The following is a 17,009-nucleotide window of genomic DNA, read 5'->3' as shown; positions in this document are numbered from 1 at the left end:
ATTCATCTCTTTATTTTTCTTAAAGTATCTTTTCTTAAAGCATCTTAAATGTTAGTGTTCCTATTAAAGCGGCACTCCTATGGCCCGACCCATGGGACCCCTACGTACCTACGGGCACTATGGACCACGTGATCATTCCATCCCACCCCAGCACCTGCCCCCTTGGGCGGCCCCATACCCTCCTCACGGCGGCCCCAGAGACTTCCCTGGGCAGCCCCCCATGCAGCCACAGGCCCCCCATGGCCATGACTCTTCTGTGGGCCCCCAGCCCGGCATTGGCTCCCAGGGCCAGGGGCAAGACTACAGCTCCCAGCAGGCAACAGCTGCCCCCCAGGACTCAGTCAGCTCTGCCATGGCAGAGCCTTAGACACCCACCAACCGCTGCCCCCCAGGACTCAGTCAGCTCTGCCATGGCAGAGCCTTAGACACCCACCAACCGTTAACGACCCGGCTACATTTAATCAACCACGATTCATCTCTTTATTTTTCTTAAAGTATCTTTTCTTAAAGCATCTTAAATGTTAGTGTTCCTATTAAAGCATCAGAAAATCAATGTCTTATGTTTCATATGTTTGAGTAGTGACTGAGGCTTGCCACTCTGCAAGAAGGCCTATTGTGCAATAACATTTATATTGTATGACTGAGGATTTTCAGTTTTTAAAAGGGTATTATGTTGGTTTTGTATTAATTTCACAATGTTATGGAAATTATTAAAAATAAAGGGGCCCCAAGCTTTTTGGGTTGCTTGCGCTGGTTCTAATCCCCGAGCCGACTAGGTGAAAAATCTGTTGATGTGCCCTTAAGCAAGGCACTTAACCCTAATTGATCATGTAAGTCGCTTTAGATAAGAGCGTCTGCTAAATGACTAAAAATGTTTACAAAAAATGTATCAATCATTTCAGAAGTACAGTATTATCTTAACTCTTCCCAAAACAGTCTTCAGAATGAACTGAAAAGGAAGGTTGTGTAAATTGATAGTCAGAGATGTATTTACTATTCTTAGGATATTTTATTAATAAAGCTGGTAAAAAGTACTGCAGTTATGTTATCTATTGTTCATATGAAGCATATGACAACTCTTCAGATCCATTTTAGTTTAAAGGAAATGTCTGATAGTGCTCAATGTATTTGTTTTGTATGGATAGCTATATTACATGTGAAAAGCCATTAATCACCCACTAACTGAACACCTGTCATATTACCTTCACATTTGTTTGTCTTTTTTTTGTTCTTATGTTACATCAGGGATGCATCACATTTGTCAATTTATTTTCAAGTAAAAAAAGAACCTGATATTTCTTGCACGTGATTAAAGTCCGTATTTGCATTACATTTATATCATTGCGCTCAGATAATGTATGCTTTGGTGAGAAATATTTGTTTAACTCTGAGTAGGTCCCAGAGCGTTTCTTTGTACCCACAGACAATATTTACTGCTACCAAAACACTTGACTGATTTGATTATTAATGGCATATCTGGAATGGTATTATGTACACTGTTATCAAGGCTGTCAAATGATTGTATAGTTGGGCTCTGCTCTGCCTTATACAGTATGTGAAGCCATAAATGGAGTTACTGAAGGTTAATCATGATGACTAAGTGAATTTTCTGTCGGCCACACCCTACACTTGAATTTGCTCTCTTTGTACATGCTATCAATAACAGCTACAGTAATACCCATCTGTTTATTCCTGAAGTGGTTAATTCTGGTAATTGCTATGGGCACTCCTGCAAAGCCTTCACTAGTCTTGCATGACAGTGGCTATGGTAGTGAGCATCAAATACGTGATCCATTGTGGTTCAATTGTGACTGACTGATCTACAAATAATTAGCAGTTTATTTTATGATGAAAGGTCATTTGTAGATCAGTCAGCAGTCACCTGCAATGTCGAACAAGCCAAGTGAAAATTTGACATGTGTTTAGTTAGGATTCGCTCCTTTAGTAAGTGTAAAGGAGGACTACTATTCAAACAGCATTTTGTTGTTTATTAGAAATGAAAGCAGTGTAAATTGTCAATCCAATGATAAATGTTCATTTTCTCACAACCTGTCACCCAAAGCACAACACTGTATTGACAATCGTCAACCTTGTCAGACAGCACACACAATAATATGCACTGATTAGTGTCTAAATGCCACATTCAAAACAACTGGGAACTTGGAAAGACAACTGGGAACTCCCAACTGGGATATCTTTTTGAACGGTCATACAACTCGGAATTCCAAGTCGGAAACTCTTTCTAGAGCTCCGACTTGAAGATCACTGACGTCATGATTTTACCTCGTTCTTTTCAGAGTTCCCAGTTGTCTTGAAAGCACCATAAGTATATTCAGTTAGTGCCATTACAAAAAAATATCAAAATATTAATAAAAATGTAGACAATGTTTTAATAGTGGTTAGCCATTGTGGCATTGATGGGAACAGCATTCAAAACAAAGGTAGAAATCAACTTCAGTTACATGCAGCATCCTTTTTCAAATCCCTTTACAACAGGATGACATCATAGCATCTCAGAATCCTTTTTTAATGGTAATAAAATGCATCCTTACTTCCGCCCATCCTTGAAGTAATCACAGATCTGTGATAGGATAGATTAAAGCAAATATCCCAATATATTGCTTTTACCTATTGAATAATGCCAGATAAGTGATAAGGGTGCATTTTTAAGTAAATGAACAGGGCAGTTATGTTTTCACTCTGTGGCAGTTGTGTCAAAATATCTCATTGTGCCCATTTGAAATTGGCACCAGGATATGACATCATCAATACACCGCTTGACCACCTATGACCATGTTGTTCCTCTTTTGTCCCCAAACGGAAAGACAGAGGAAGACTAAAGACGAGGCTGGTTGTTTTTCTGCTGGTTGCTTGACATATAGTGCCAATTGTTAACTCAACTCTTATTTTCCATTGAACGTCATGCAGAGAGGAGAAAAAAAGTTATCGCTAATTGGCATCAGAGGGGTCAAATGCAGCGTTCGTAACCAAGTGGGAATTTACCATATAAGACTGGGAAAAATCCATTTGAACGGCCCTCCAACTGGAAATTACTAGTGAGAAACTCGTATATATCATCCTGAGCTCCCACTTCTCCCACATGCTGATCTCTGACGTCACCTATTAAGGAAATGACCTGGATAACAGCCTTTTCAGCAGTTAAATGCAACAACAAAACCTTATTTATAAAAAGCAATCTATTAATATGGTTTTTTAACACTCATTTGTTTACCAGCATGATAGCTTTTAGTTTATGGCTTAGGAAGCTTGTTGGCCATTAGACAAATCAGCCTTTCTCAACAAGTTCAAAGCACGTGAATGCATCCAACTGGTATTTACGACTTCACAACTGGTAAATTCCCACCTCCCACCTGGTTACGAACGCAGCATTATACAGTAGGGTGTTGTCACCGCTGTAGTTAATATGTGTCATCCAGGGCCATCCTATGACAGAGTTGAGGGTGTGGCCTTTGGGCCTGCTGGGTTTAGTATTGCTGATGTGAGTGGAGGCGGATACGCAGTAGGTACACCAAACTTTGTTGGATGTCTGATGACTACAGTGGAATTCTGTGGTGCTTCTGCTTTCTTGATGTGCTCCATTCAGTGACCTCGGTTATTAATCTTTGTGCAACGTCTGGTGGAGGTGGAGATAGAGTGGCTTCTTTGTCAGGAGCTGGAGCTTCTTCCTCTTGAAGTCAGTGGGCTTCTTGTACCTGACATCCGATAGCATAAATAAGTGATTATTTCAAACTGTATATTCAAAAGGGCAGACTGACCAACAACAACAAAAAATAACACTCAAATCTGAGATTCTCCAAAGAAATAGTTATCAAATTAGATTTATTTTCATCTTTAAATAAAATAGAGAGTACATTTAAAGAAAGTTAATCTGGAAAATTCAACAATGTGTCACTCACAACTCGATCACAATGGGACCAGGTTTGATCTCATCCATTTCCATGAAGGCAAAACATTTTGTGCTGGTAAACCCCTTCTTGGGTTTATAGTGCTTGAACTCAAAGAAAATAGCTACCCCTGGAACATGAACAAAATTCAGGATTAACAATTGTCCGCCCAATCCCTCTGCAAGGATTTGAACATAAACGGACACTGTAGTAGCTTAATATTACATGATACTAGCTAAATAGAGGCCCCACTACTAATTCAGTAGAAATAGAAAGTTTGACTACCTTTTGGTAGTCTCTCGATATGTCTCTGGATCTCGATGTCTACGCTGAAGTGAATGTATGTGTCCTCCTTTCGGGTAGCCACAGGTGTGTCTTGCACTGGGTTCAAATCAATGCCATTCACATCTGTTGGGAAACAAAACGTTCAGATTCACTTGGGCTGTTCTGCAGGAAAAATATATAAAAAATGTACTGTCAAGCGTCAACTCAACAGAGATAATTCTTTTTACAAAATGTCTAGATTATCACTGTTTCAGACCTTACCATTTCAGATGTGAAGGTAAGCAACTCATCTCAGCATTTTAAACAATATAGCCTACATATAGTACCTTTCACACTAACTGTCATGTAGGGATCAATGCATTGCCCTGCATCTTTCAGCCCAATCTTGTCAATCTTTATCGTGAGCAGCGACATCCCGGGTTCTGAGGGTAACCGTGGCAACAATGTACCTGTTGGAGACATGAAAGCTGTAACTTTCTAAAGAAATACAATAATTGCATAAAACATTCCCACTTTCCAAGAACTAATGCAGCTGAAATCAATATAATGGTGGTGTCCGAAATGGAACCCTACTCCCTATATAGTGCACTACTTTTGACTAGGGACCATAGGGGCCGTATTGCACTATATAGGGAATAGGGTGTAATTTGGGACGTAACCAGTGTTTATACTTGCAGATCCTTTTTCAAGTCATTACTGTCAGCATTATTTTACTAATACAATAATAGGCAGCAGAAGAAGTTGTAGACTGACTAACAGGTAAGGCTAAGATGACATACCCATTTTGGTGAACGCTTGTAAAAAAAAAAAGACATTGTAAAGTAGATTCAACAACTAAAGTTATATAGTAGTAGTAGTATAGGGTTATTGATAATAACAAACTGTCCATTAGTAGGCAATCATATTCATGCTACAACAAAACTATAATAAGACATAGACCCATTCAGACCCATGCCAGCCCCTTATTGCTCAACCAAACCATACCTTGCAAAGCTGTGAATGGAGCAGGCAGTGAGAACAGAGCGACGAAGCCATGCAGAGCACCAACAGAGACAGGGAACAGAGGAGACGGCAATCACAAATGCACTCAAAACAGGGACACAAAGCCAGAAGAAATAACCATGGCAAAATGACATAGTCAACAGATTCAGAATACAGTGACCAATGGTTATGAATGCTCTATATACACCATAGATTACGACTACAACACAGTATTTGTTGAGTACTTTGCAAGTACTTTGTGAGTACTTACCTGGCACTCTGTTGGGAGAGGATTCTGGGGAGCCTGCTCCTGTAGCATCCTCCTCCTCTTCTTCCACCTCCAAGTTTTCCTCCTCTCCTGGGGCAAGGATTCTCCTGAATGTAAGATTTCATTAGTTAGATTACTTGTTTTGAATATTTACAGGCTCAGCATGTTGTTAGGAGATTAGATTATGTCATTCAGATGGAGCAGCCATTGTTGCATTTTTAGTAATACCCTTTGCTTTACTGCATCATTTGCTCTGATCTGTTCTGATTATTGTGTCCTTAAACCAAAAGCTTCTGGTTTTGTCTGTATCTACATTGGATACGACAATAAGTGGCCTGCATTGTGATGGTTCATAGATCTTAACTTACCTCAAGGGCACTGGCTGCACATCAAAAGGAAAATCTTTGTTATATGTCAGAATATTCTTGATAACTGTTGAGAGAAAGGCACAATTAACACATTTCATTGCCAAAACATTCAACTAATGATAAATAAAGCATTCAAATGATGACGATATCATATTCCTCCTAGTATACGTACTAAGTTCCAATTTCTTCAGATCTTCCAACTTGAACTCCTCCTGCGACTGTGTGCACTAAAGGAGCAAAAGAAGATGGAAAATACTGAAATATTCTATTGGCACAGCCTTGGAACATCTGACAACTCTGACAAAATCTGCCTGTGATTCACTCAGAGTTAAATGCATATCATAGCAGGTTTAGAATTAGAAATCATAACATCATGTAATCGTATGTTAGTCATAACACCGACGCTGGATTTTCATCAATATGATAATTGGCTGGCGAGCTGGGACATGTCCACACACACACACACACACACACACACATTTAATAAGATGACATCACAGGTTGGTATTGCATGTACAGTTGTGGTCAAAGGTTTTCACAATGACACAAATATAAATTTTCACAAAGTCTGCTGCCTCAGTTTTTATGATGGCAATTTGCATATACTCCAGAATGTTATGAAGAGTGATCAGATGAATTGCAAATAATTGCAAAGTCCCTCTTTGCCATGAAAATGAAATTAATCCCCCAAAAACATTTCCACTGAATTTCAGCCCTGCCACAAAAGGACCAACTGACATCATGTCAGTGATTGTCTCGTTAACACAGGTGAGAGTGTTGACAAGGACAAGGCTGGAGATCACTCAGTCATGCTGATTGAGTTAGAATAACAAACTGGAAGCTTTAGTGCTTGAAATCATTGTTCTTCCTCTGTTAACCATGGTTACCTGCAAGGAAACATGTGCTGTCATCATTGCTTTGCACAAAATGGGCTTCACAGACAAGGATATTGCTGCTAGTAAGATTGCACCTAAATCAACCATTTATCGGATCATCAAGAACTTCAAGGAGAGAGGTTCAATTGTTGTGAAGAAGGCTTCAGGGCGCCCAAGAAAGTCCAGCAAGTGCCAGGACCGTCTCCTAAAGTTGATTCAGCTGCGGGATCGGGGCACCACCTGTGCAGAGCTTGCTCAGGAATGACAGCAGGCAGTTGTGAGTGCATCTGCACACACAGTGAGGCGAAGACTTTTGGAGGATGGCCTGGTGTCAAGAAGGGCAGCGAGGAAGCCACTTCTCTCCAGGAAAAACATAAAGGACAGACTGATATTCTGCAAAAGGTACAGGGATTGGACTGCTGAGGACTGGGGTAAAGTCATTTTCTCTGATGAATCCCCATTCCGATTGTTTGGGGCATCCGGAAAAAAGCTTGTCCGGAGAAGACAAGGTGAGTCCTGTGTCAACAGTAAAGCATCCTGAGACCATTCATGTGTGGGGTTGCTTCTCAGCCAAGGGAGTGGGCTCACTCACAATTTTGCCTAAGAACACAGCCATGAATAAAGAATGGTACCAACACATCCTCCGAGAGCAACTTCTCCCAACCATCCAAGAACAGTTTGGTGACGAACAATGCCTTTTCCAGCATGATGGAGCACCTTGCCATAAGGCAAAAGTGATAACTAAGTGGCTCGGGGACCAAAACATCGAAATGTTGGGTCCATGGCCAGGAAACTCACCAGACCTTAATCCCATTGAGAACTTGTGGTCAATCCTCAAGAGGCGGGTGGACAAACAAAAACCCACAAATTCTGACAAACTCCAAGCATTGATTATGCAAGAATGGGCTGCCATCAGTCAGGATGTGGCCCAGAAGTTAATTGACAGCATGCCAGGGCAGATTGCAGAGGTCTTGAAAAAGAAGGGTCAACACTGCAAATATTACATTTACATTTTAGTCATTTAGCAGACGCTCTTATCCAGAGCGACTTACAGTTAGTGCATACATTATTTTTTATACCCCCCATGGGAATCGAACCCACAACCCTGGCGTTGCAAACGCCATGCTCTACCAACTGAGCTACATCCCTGCCGGCCATTCCCTCCCCTACCCTGGACAACGCTGGGCCAATTGTGCGCCACCCCATGGGTCTCCCGGTCGCGGCCGGCTACGACAGAGCCTGGATTCGAACCAGGATCTCTAGTGACACAGCACTGCGATGCAGTGCCTTAGACCACTGCGCCAGTCGGGAGAGTATTGACTCTTTGCATAAACTTAATGTAATTGTCAATAAAAGCCTTTGACACTTATGGAATGCTTGTAATTATACTTCAGTATCCCATAGTAACATCTGACAAAAATATCTAAAAACACTGAAGCAGCAAACTTTGTGAAGACCAATACTTGTGTCATTCTCAAAACTTTTGACCACAACTGTATTCACCACCTCGCCTATAGACGCTTCAACACTGATGAAGAGTTAGGAAGAGAGCATTAATTTAGTGGTCTTTTACTATAAAACAATAATTGTCAGGGGAATCAGAGGTACAAACCTGCAAGGCAGCGCTTCTCATCTCCAGGCATGTTGCAAACTTCCCTAATGTTTTCTTAAATAAAAACAAATCAACACAGGCTAGCAATAGGTTTCACCACATCATTAGGGTAACACTGAATGTCATAAACCTTTTTCTGTCAATAAATATGTTGTGATGAAAAACTGTATCTTTCAGCTATAAAAATAAGGCATATGAAAATCAGCATAGGCTATGTAAGACAGTGAGATAGAGGAAAGTGAGGTTGAGGTAGCCTAAGCCTATAAGTAGCCATTAATTCACCCGGTGTTGAAAATAAGTAGTCATTAATTCACCCGGTGTTGAATATAAGTAGTCATTAATTCACCTGGTGTTGAATATAAGTAGTCATTAATTCACCTGGTGTTGAAATTAGTCTGAGTAAAGTACGTACCTTCTGGTCCTCTGTGAAGTCAGATGGGTTTGTTGACTGGACCTCTTTCTGCAGCTGCCTTGCGAGTCTAAATAAATAGAAATGAATAGAAACATCAGTTAAACACATTCTTAATCAGATTAAACTAATAGTTCCCAAAATATGGAAACAATATGTTAATAAAACATTTGCGTAACCTACAGTACTAGTCATCGTTGAAGGCATCTAAGGATGGGTGTTGTGGCAATACAATAATCAAATGTGTTGTTCTCATTCCCCCTCCTGGGCCAAGAGAAGAGGTACAGTAGCCTCAAAATTATCATGGATTGTCATGCCTGTGTAATACAGTATAGAAATCTATTTTAAGATAAACTTCTTTAATAATGTCTTGAACGTATCCTCATTTGTTTTTGTTCATCAGGAGCAGCCTATGAAACATCCACAGATCAGAGCTCCACCCGTAAGAATAGGAGGGCGTGGCAGATAATTTCCCTATACCCATGAGTGTCTTACATTTTACATTTTAGTCATTTAGCAGACGCTCTTATCCAGAGCGACTTACAGGAGCAATTAGGGTTAAGTGCCTTGCTTAAGGGCACATCGACAGATTTTTCACCTAGTCGGCTCAGGGATTAGAACCAGCGACCTTTCGGTTACTGGCACAACGCTCTTACCCACTAGTCTTGCTCTGTCATATAAATTGCTCTTGCAGAATGCATCAACTCAAATGTAATTATAATTGTGATTTATGAACTAATATGATAGCAACATTGTAACAGATGCAAATTGACTGCCCCTCTTTGTAACAATGTAACGCCTATAGAAAATAGTTACAGTTACACCACATCAAAGATCATGCAATGGCTTTCTATTGCAGATGTTTTTTTAGATTTGCTGCCTTTCGTGATACTTAATGAAAACAATAATAATATATTTTACTACATATTTCGAGATGAGCAGTGTACACATTCTCTTGAATAGATAGTAAGATGCAACCATCCTTTCGCATTCTTGTCATTCTTCTAGCCACTGTGACAGGTGATGCAACTTACATTTGGTACTCATCTATCGCCTCTACTAATTGTCCCCACGAATCAAAGTCCGTGCCCTTTCTGAAACTCGCGTGCCATTTCTGGATAGTCTTGTTGACATCAGACATGTTCACAGGGTGGAGTTGCACAAGACCTTTCAGGTTAGCATCGCCGATATGGGCTACTATGTCCCTCGCGGCGTCATTGTATCCTAGTAGTTGTGCTGCTGTACCGAGGCTTAAACCGGTGATAGGCCTCCCAATAGTTGATACAGTAACGAAGCCCTTCTGCGTTCTCACCTAAACTTCTATCCGTGAACGAAGGGAAGTCCCGCCTCTCACAATATGCAGTATATTCACAGATAGAACAATGAGACCGATATTTCACCGGATGTATAAATGTGAAGCATCCGCTTGGCGTTTCCACTCACTACCACTAGGAAGCCAAGTGTCGGCAGTGGGAGAAGATGGAACAGATGGATTTTGACGGATATTCTGCTAATTTTCATATCGATGAAACAATTGATCTCAATACAGTTTTCTGTTCCCTAAACTAGAATATGTTAAGAACAGAGTGGACTAAGTTCTGTAGAGTTTACCCTTTGCAAAAGTGCATTGTTTAGAAGGAGTGCAAAGGCGAATTGAGTTATTGCACACTCGTACGTCACAGAGTAGTCGTTCCCTATCGGAAATATGCAAATATATGCTACAACGCGCCAATAGGATCTCGCTAGCTCGTGCTTGGCTCTGCCCCACCTCCTGTTTGTTCTGCCCACTATTACTCATTTGTTTCCGTTTGAAACGACCGGCTGTGGTCTATCTTGGTTTAGTTATACAAATCTTTGACTTTATCGGTGTGAAACAAGACTGGGAGAGCTAAAAAGGCGCGATCTAAACTGTTTCAGTTAAATGTTAACGAAACACAAATAACAAACACCTATCTTATCAACTAAATTAAAATAATTTACTTTTTATGTCACTTTTTACCAATACATATTAGGTATTAGGTATATAACTCATATTATTAATTGTTTTGGTCATTTAGCAGACGCTTTTATCCAGAGCGACGTACAGTTAGTGAGTGCATACATTTTTCATACTTCTGGTTGGGTATCTGGTTGGGTATCAAATGGTGACAATAAAATTGTGTTTTGATAATAAGGCTTATTATAATTACTGTTGTAGGCTTATTATTAGGCACAAAACTATACAGGTTTTTCATTTACCAGGAAATCTATATTTCCTTATTATAACTCATGGCTATCATCATAGAATGACAATAAAATAGTTTTTGGCTCAGTAATCTACTCTTCTAGAATCTGGCAGCAAACCATTTTAGAATGGGAACTGCTGGACTCTGCATTATATTGTCATTCTATTCAATGACAAGCTCAACAATAAAATCCATCAATATGATGCCTACCAGAAATACACTGTAAATCCACTGTAGGCAACATAACATATTATGAAAAGACTGTCAAATTAACCTAATGACTTCTACATAAAGTTTGACTGAAACTGTAAAGTGTGTTAACATGCTCAAACATCTTGAAGAAAAATGTGGCCTTAATTGGCCACGTGTAATCTCAAATCTCAACCAGGCACAGCCAGAAGAGGAATGGCCACTCCTCGCTAGGTTTTCCCCTATGGCCTAGGCTCCTGCCTTTCTAGGCAGTTTTTCCTAGCCACTATGCTTTGCTTGCTCTTGGGGGGTTTAGGCCAGGTATCTGTATAAGCACTTAATGACAACTCCTGATGTAAAACGGGCTTTAAAAATAACATACGATTGATTGAGAGGTTTGTGCAGTGGTGTGATTACCACCATCTCATACATGTCAAGAAAATATTTTTTTGATTTAAAATCCATTGGTGACTACTCACCTATGGTGTGGTGCTACATACAGTAATGTGGACTTTAATCAGGGTTGATTCAGGGTTTTTGGAGTCAAAACCAAGGTCATGCTCCTATTCTACCAGACTGTTATAGAGAACTTTCTATTATATGGCATTTTTGCCTGGTTTGTGAAATTGTCAGTTACTTTAAAATTACTGTCCAGACATCAATGAATATGATGGGTGTGAACAAACAATCATGGGACAGCCAAATAAAATTATCTCCTACCCTTCCTATGTACTCCACCCAAACTTTCAACTTCTCTCCTCAGGCAGATTAAACAAATCAAATCAAATCAAATCCAATTTTATTTGTCACATGCGCCGAATACAACAGGTGTAGACCTTACAGTGAAATGCTTACTTACAAGCCCTTAACCAACAATGTAGTTTTAAGAAAGAATACCCCAAAAAATCACAAAAAAATAAAAAATAAAATAATATAAATAAAAGTAACAAATAATTAAAGAGCAGCAGTAAAAATAACAATAGCGAGGCTATATACAGCACAGGAACTGTTCGTCAGGAGCTTCATGAAATGGTTTGCCATGGCCGAGCAGCCGCACACAAGCCTAAGATCACCATGCATAATGCCAAGCATTGGATTCTGGAGCAGTGGAAATGTGTTCTCTGGAGTGATGAATCACGCTTCACCATCTGGCAGTCCGACAGACAAATCTGGGTTTGGCAGATGCCAGGAGAATGCTATCTGCCCCAATGCATAGTGCCAACTGTAAAGTTTGGTGGAGGAGGAATAATGGTCTGGGGCTGTTTAACATGGTTCGGGCTAGGCCCCTTAGTTCCAGTGAAGGGAGATCTTAATGCTACAGTATACAATGACATTCTAGATGATTCTGTGCTTCCAACATAGCGGCAACAGTTTGGGGAAGGCCCTTTCCTGTTTCAGCATGACAATGCCACGGTGCACAAAGCGAGGTCCATACAGAAATTGTTTGTCGAGATCAGTGTGGAAGAACTTGACTGGCCTGCACAGAGCCCTGACCTCAACCCCATCGAACACCTTTGGGATTAATTGGAACGCCGACTGCGAGCCAGGCCTATTGGCCCAACATCAGTGCCCGACCTCACTAATGCTCTTGTGGCTGGTTGGAAGCAAGTCGTCGCAGCAATATTCCAACATCTAGTGGAATGCCTTCCCAGAAGAGTGAAGGCTGTTATAGCAGCAAAGGGGGGGACCAGCTCCATATTAATGCCCATGATTTTGGCATGAGATGTTCGACGAGCAGGTGTCCACATACTTCTGGCCATGTAGTGTACGTCCTCGAATCGTGAGAAAAAGGTGTTTAGGGAGGAGTTGGTGACCGCGATGTGGCTGGCTTCCTTTTTGTAATCCATAATCGTTAGGAGCTCCTGCTACATGCGCCTTGTGTCCGACCCACTGAATTGCTCCTCCACTTTGTTCCTATACTTGGGTTTTGCCATCTTGATCGATCTGCGTAGGTTGTATTTGTACTGGTAACCAAACTATTGTCCCCGGTCACGTTGCCCTGTCTATAAGCAGTATCTATCTCTTTCAGTTTTCCTACAAGGCTGCTATGAACCCATGGTTTTTGATTCGGGAATATTTTAAAAGACACTATTGATATCATGTCATCGAGAGACTGGTATTTTGTGATCAAACATCATAACAATGACAAAAATTGTACAAAATACAATAAATGTACAGTACCAGTCATCTACTCATTCAAGGGTTTTTCTTTATTTGTACTACTATGTCCATTGTAGAATAATAGTGAAGACATCAAAACGATGAAATAACACACATTGAATCATGTAGTAACCAAAAAAGTGTTAAATAAATCAAAATATATTTGAGATTCTTCAAATAGCCACCCTTTGCCTTGACAGCTTTGCACACTCTTGGCATTCTCTCAACCAGCTTCACCTGGAATGCTTTTCCAACAGTCTTGAAGGAGTTCCCACACATGCTGAGCACATGTTGGCTGCTTTTCCTTCACTCTGCGGTCCGACTCATCCCAAACCATCTCAATTTGGTTGAGGTTGGGGGATTGTGGAGGCCAGGTCATCTGATGCAGCACTCCATCACTCTCCTTCTTGTTAAAATAACCCTTACACAGCCTGGAGGTGTGTTGGGTCATTGTCCTGTTGAAAAACAAATGATAGTCCCACTAAGTCCAAACCAGATGGGATGGCGGATCGTTGCAGAATGCTGTGGTAGCCATGCTGGTTAAGTGTGCCTTGAATTCTAAATAAATCACAGACAGTGTCACCAGCAAAGCCCCCCTGCACCATAACACCTCCTCCATGCTTTACGGTGGGAAATACACACGCAGAGATCATCCGTTCACCCACACTGCATCTCACAAAGACACAGCAGTTTGAAACAAAAATCTCCTATTTGTACTCCAGGCCAATGGACACATTTCCACCGGTCTAATGTCCAATGCTCGTGTTTCTTGTCCCAAGCAAGTCTCTTCTTATTATTGGTGTCCTTTAGTAGTGAGTTCTTTGCAGCAATTCAACCATGAAGGCCTGATTCACACAGTGTCCTCTGAACAGATCATGTTGAGATGTGTCTGTTACTTGAACTCTAAGAAGCATTTATTTGAGCTGCAATTTCTGAGGCTGGTAACTCTAATGAACGTATCCTCTGCAGCAGAGTTAACTCTGGGTCTTCCATTCCTGTCGGGGTCCTCATGAGAGCCAGTTTCATCATAGCGCTTGATGGTTTTTGCGACTGCACTTGAAGAAACTTTCAAAGTTCTTGACATTTTCCATATTGACTGACCTTCATGTCTTAAAGTAATGATGGACTGTCATTTCTCTTTGCTTATTTGAGCTGTTCTTGCCATAATATGGACTTGGTATTTTACCAAATATGGCTATCTTCTGTATATCCCCATACCTTGTCACAACACAACTGATTGGCTCAAACGCATTAAGAAGGAAAGAAATTCCACAAATTAACTTTTAAGAAGGCAGACCTGTTAATTGAAATGCATTCCAGATGACTACCTCATGAAGCTGGTTGAGAGAATGCCAAGAGTGTGCAAAGCTGTCATCAAGGCAAAGGGTGGCTATTTGAAGAATCTCAAATCTCAAATATATTTTGATTTGTTTAACACTTTTTTGGTTACTACATGATTCCATATGTGTTATTTCATAGTTTTGATTTCTTCACTATTATTCTACAATGTAGAAAATAGTAAAAATAAAGAAAAACCGTTGAATGAGTTGGTGTGTCCAAACTTTTGACTGTTACTGTCTATACACCTCATGACATGTACAGTTGAAGTCGGAAGTTTACGTACACTTAGGTTGGAGTCATTAAAACTCGTTTTTCAACCACGCCACAAATGTTTTGTTAACATACTATAGTTTTGGCAAGTCGGTTAGGACATCTACTTTGTGCATGACACGTAATTTTTCCAACAATTGTTTACAGACAGATTATTTCTCTTATAATTCACTGTATCACAATTCCAGTGGGTCAGAAGTTTACATACACTAAGTTGACTGTGCCTTTAAACAGCTGGGAAAATTCCAGAAAATGATGTCATGGCTTTAGAAGCTTCTGATAGGCTAATTGACACTAGCTGAGTCAATTGGAGGTGTACCTGTGGATGTATTTCAAGGCCTACTTTCAAACTCTGTGCCTCTTTGCTTGACATCATGGGAAAATCTAAAGAAATCAGCCAAGACCTCAGACAAAAATGTGTAGACCTCCACAAGTCTGGTTCATCCTTGGGAGCAATTTCCAAACGCCTGAAGGTACCACGTTCATCTGTAAAAACAATAGTACACAAGTATAAACACCATGGGACCACGCAGCCGTCATACCGCTCAGGAAGGAGACACGTTCTGTCTCCTAGAGATGAACGTACTTTGGTGCGAAAAGTGCAAATCAATCCCAGAACAACACCAAAGGACCTTGTGGAGATGCTGGAGGAAACAGGTACAAAAGTATCTATATCAACAGTAAAGCGAGTCCTATATCGACATAACCTGAAAGGCCGCTCAGCAAGGAAGAAGCCACTGCTCGAAAACAGCCATAAAAAAGCCAGACTACGGTTTGCAACTGCACATCGGGACAAAGATCGTACTTTTTGGAGACATGTCCTCTGGTCTGATGAAACAAAAATAGAACTGTTTGACCATAATGACCATCGTTATGTTTGGAGGAAAAAGGGGATGCTTGCAAGCCGAAGAACACCATCCCAACCGTGAAGCACGGGTGTGGCAGTATCATGCTGTGGGGGGTGCTTTGCTGCAGGAGGGACTGGTGCACTTCACAAAACAGATGGCATCATGATGAAGGAACATTATGTGGATATATTGAAGCAACATCTCAAGACATCAGTCAGGAAGTTAAAGCTTGGTCGCAAATGGGTCTTCCAAATGGACAATGACCCCAAGCATACTTCCAAAGTTGTGACAAAAGGGTTTAAGGACAACAAAGTCAAGATATTGGAGTGGCCATCACAAAGACCTCAATCCTATAGGAAATGTGTGGGCAGAACTGAAGAAGCGTGTCCGAGCAACGATGCCTACAACCCTGACTCAGTTACACCAGCTCTGTCAGGAGGAATGGGTAAAAATTCACCCAACTTATTGTGGGAAGTTTGTGGAAGGCTACCTGAAACGTTTGACCCAAGTTAAACAATTTAAAGGCAACGCTACCAAATACTAATTGAGTGTATGTAAACTTCTGACCCATGATATTTTCCGTGAAATAATCACTGATCTACCCACGTTTGATGAGAACAAGAAATAAGATAGAAACCTTGCTGTGACGTAAACATATAATAAAAATGTAATTGGCACTTCTCTTTTCCCAGTATTGACATATTGTTGTCTCACCTAGCTATCTTAAGATAAATGCACTAATTGTAAGTCGCTGTGGATAACAGCGTCTGCTAAATGACTAAAATGTCAAATGTAAACATATCCAGTTCACAGATCAGTGATAACCTAAAGAAAGAGGAAAAGCAATTATGCATTTAAAAAATATTTTTCACAATGGCCAATAAATAGAATGCATGTATTTTACTGTACACTCAAATACCAGGAATTATGGCAATCTTGGTAAAGACTGCATTTATGATTAAATGGTATTTTCTTAACATGAAGTTATAAAGATAAAGTAAGAAACATACTGCATTGTAATCAGGAGCAGGTGTGTTAAGTGTGATATGTCAGAAACTTGATTGGTGTACTTGCTCTAATCAAATTGAGGAAGGTTAATGTTACAATTTGCATAAGATAATTTGGGATGTATTGGGATGGACGTCTTGTGTGGTTTCTTTGCAACAGGTTTAAATATTATATTCAAGATTTAAATTAATATACACTGCTCAAAAAAATTAAGGGAACACTTAAACAACACAATGTAACTCCAAGTCAATCACACTTCTGTGAA

The 17,009-nt window shown here is 40.4% G+C and overlaps 1 protein-coding gene across 3 annotated transcripts; it reads right to left on the bottom strand.

Annotated features, from left to right (window-relative positions):
- Positions 1 to 1,967: 1,967 nt before the first annotated feature.
- aida (axin interactor, dorsalization associated) lies at positions 1,968 to 10,060 on the bottom strand. 3 transcript variants are annotated; one of them, XR_014610311.1, is made up of 11 exons: positions 9,738 to 10,060; positions 8,707 to 8,773; positions 8,295 to 8,348; positions 5,980 to 6,034; positions 5,808 to 5,871; positions 5,443 to 5,546; positions 4,517 to 4,639; positions 4,191 to 4,313; positions 3,918 to 4,035; positions 2,384 to 3,713; positions 1,968 to 2,172 (listed from the first exon to the last, which is right to left on the bottom strand). XR_014610311.1 is itself a non-coding variant. In XM_084148667.1 (10 exons), the coding sequence occupies exons 1-10, from the start codon at positions 9,842 to 9,844 to the stop codon at positions 3,617 to 3,619; spliced, it is 930 nt and encodes a 309-aa protein (XP_084004793.1). In that variant the 5' UTR covers positions 9,845 to 10,034; the 3' UTR covers positions 1,968 to 3,616. The 3 variants fall into 3 exon arrangements, 2 of the variants coding, with proteins under 2 accessions (XP_084004793.1, XP_084004794.1); XM_084148667.1 differs by having other exon boundaries at positions 1,968 to 3,713; positions 4,517 to 4,657; positions 9,738 to 10,034; XM_084148668.1 differs by having other exon boundaries at positions 1,968 to 3,713; positions 9,738 to 10,034.
- Positions 10,061 to 17,009: the final 6,949 nt, after the last annotated feature.

The sequence above is a fragment of the Coregonus lavaretus genome (genome assembly GCF_964263955.1).
Source record: "Coregonus lavaretus genome assembly, chromosome: 31".
Classification (NCBI taxonomy): Eukaryota; Metazoa; Chordata; class Actinopteri; order Salmoniformes; family Salmonidae; genus Coregonus; species Coregonus lavaretus.
The sequence above is the reverse complement of the archived record's forward strand: the minus strand, read 5'-3'. Positions and strand labels throughout refer to the sequence as shown.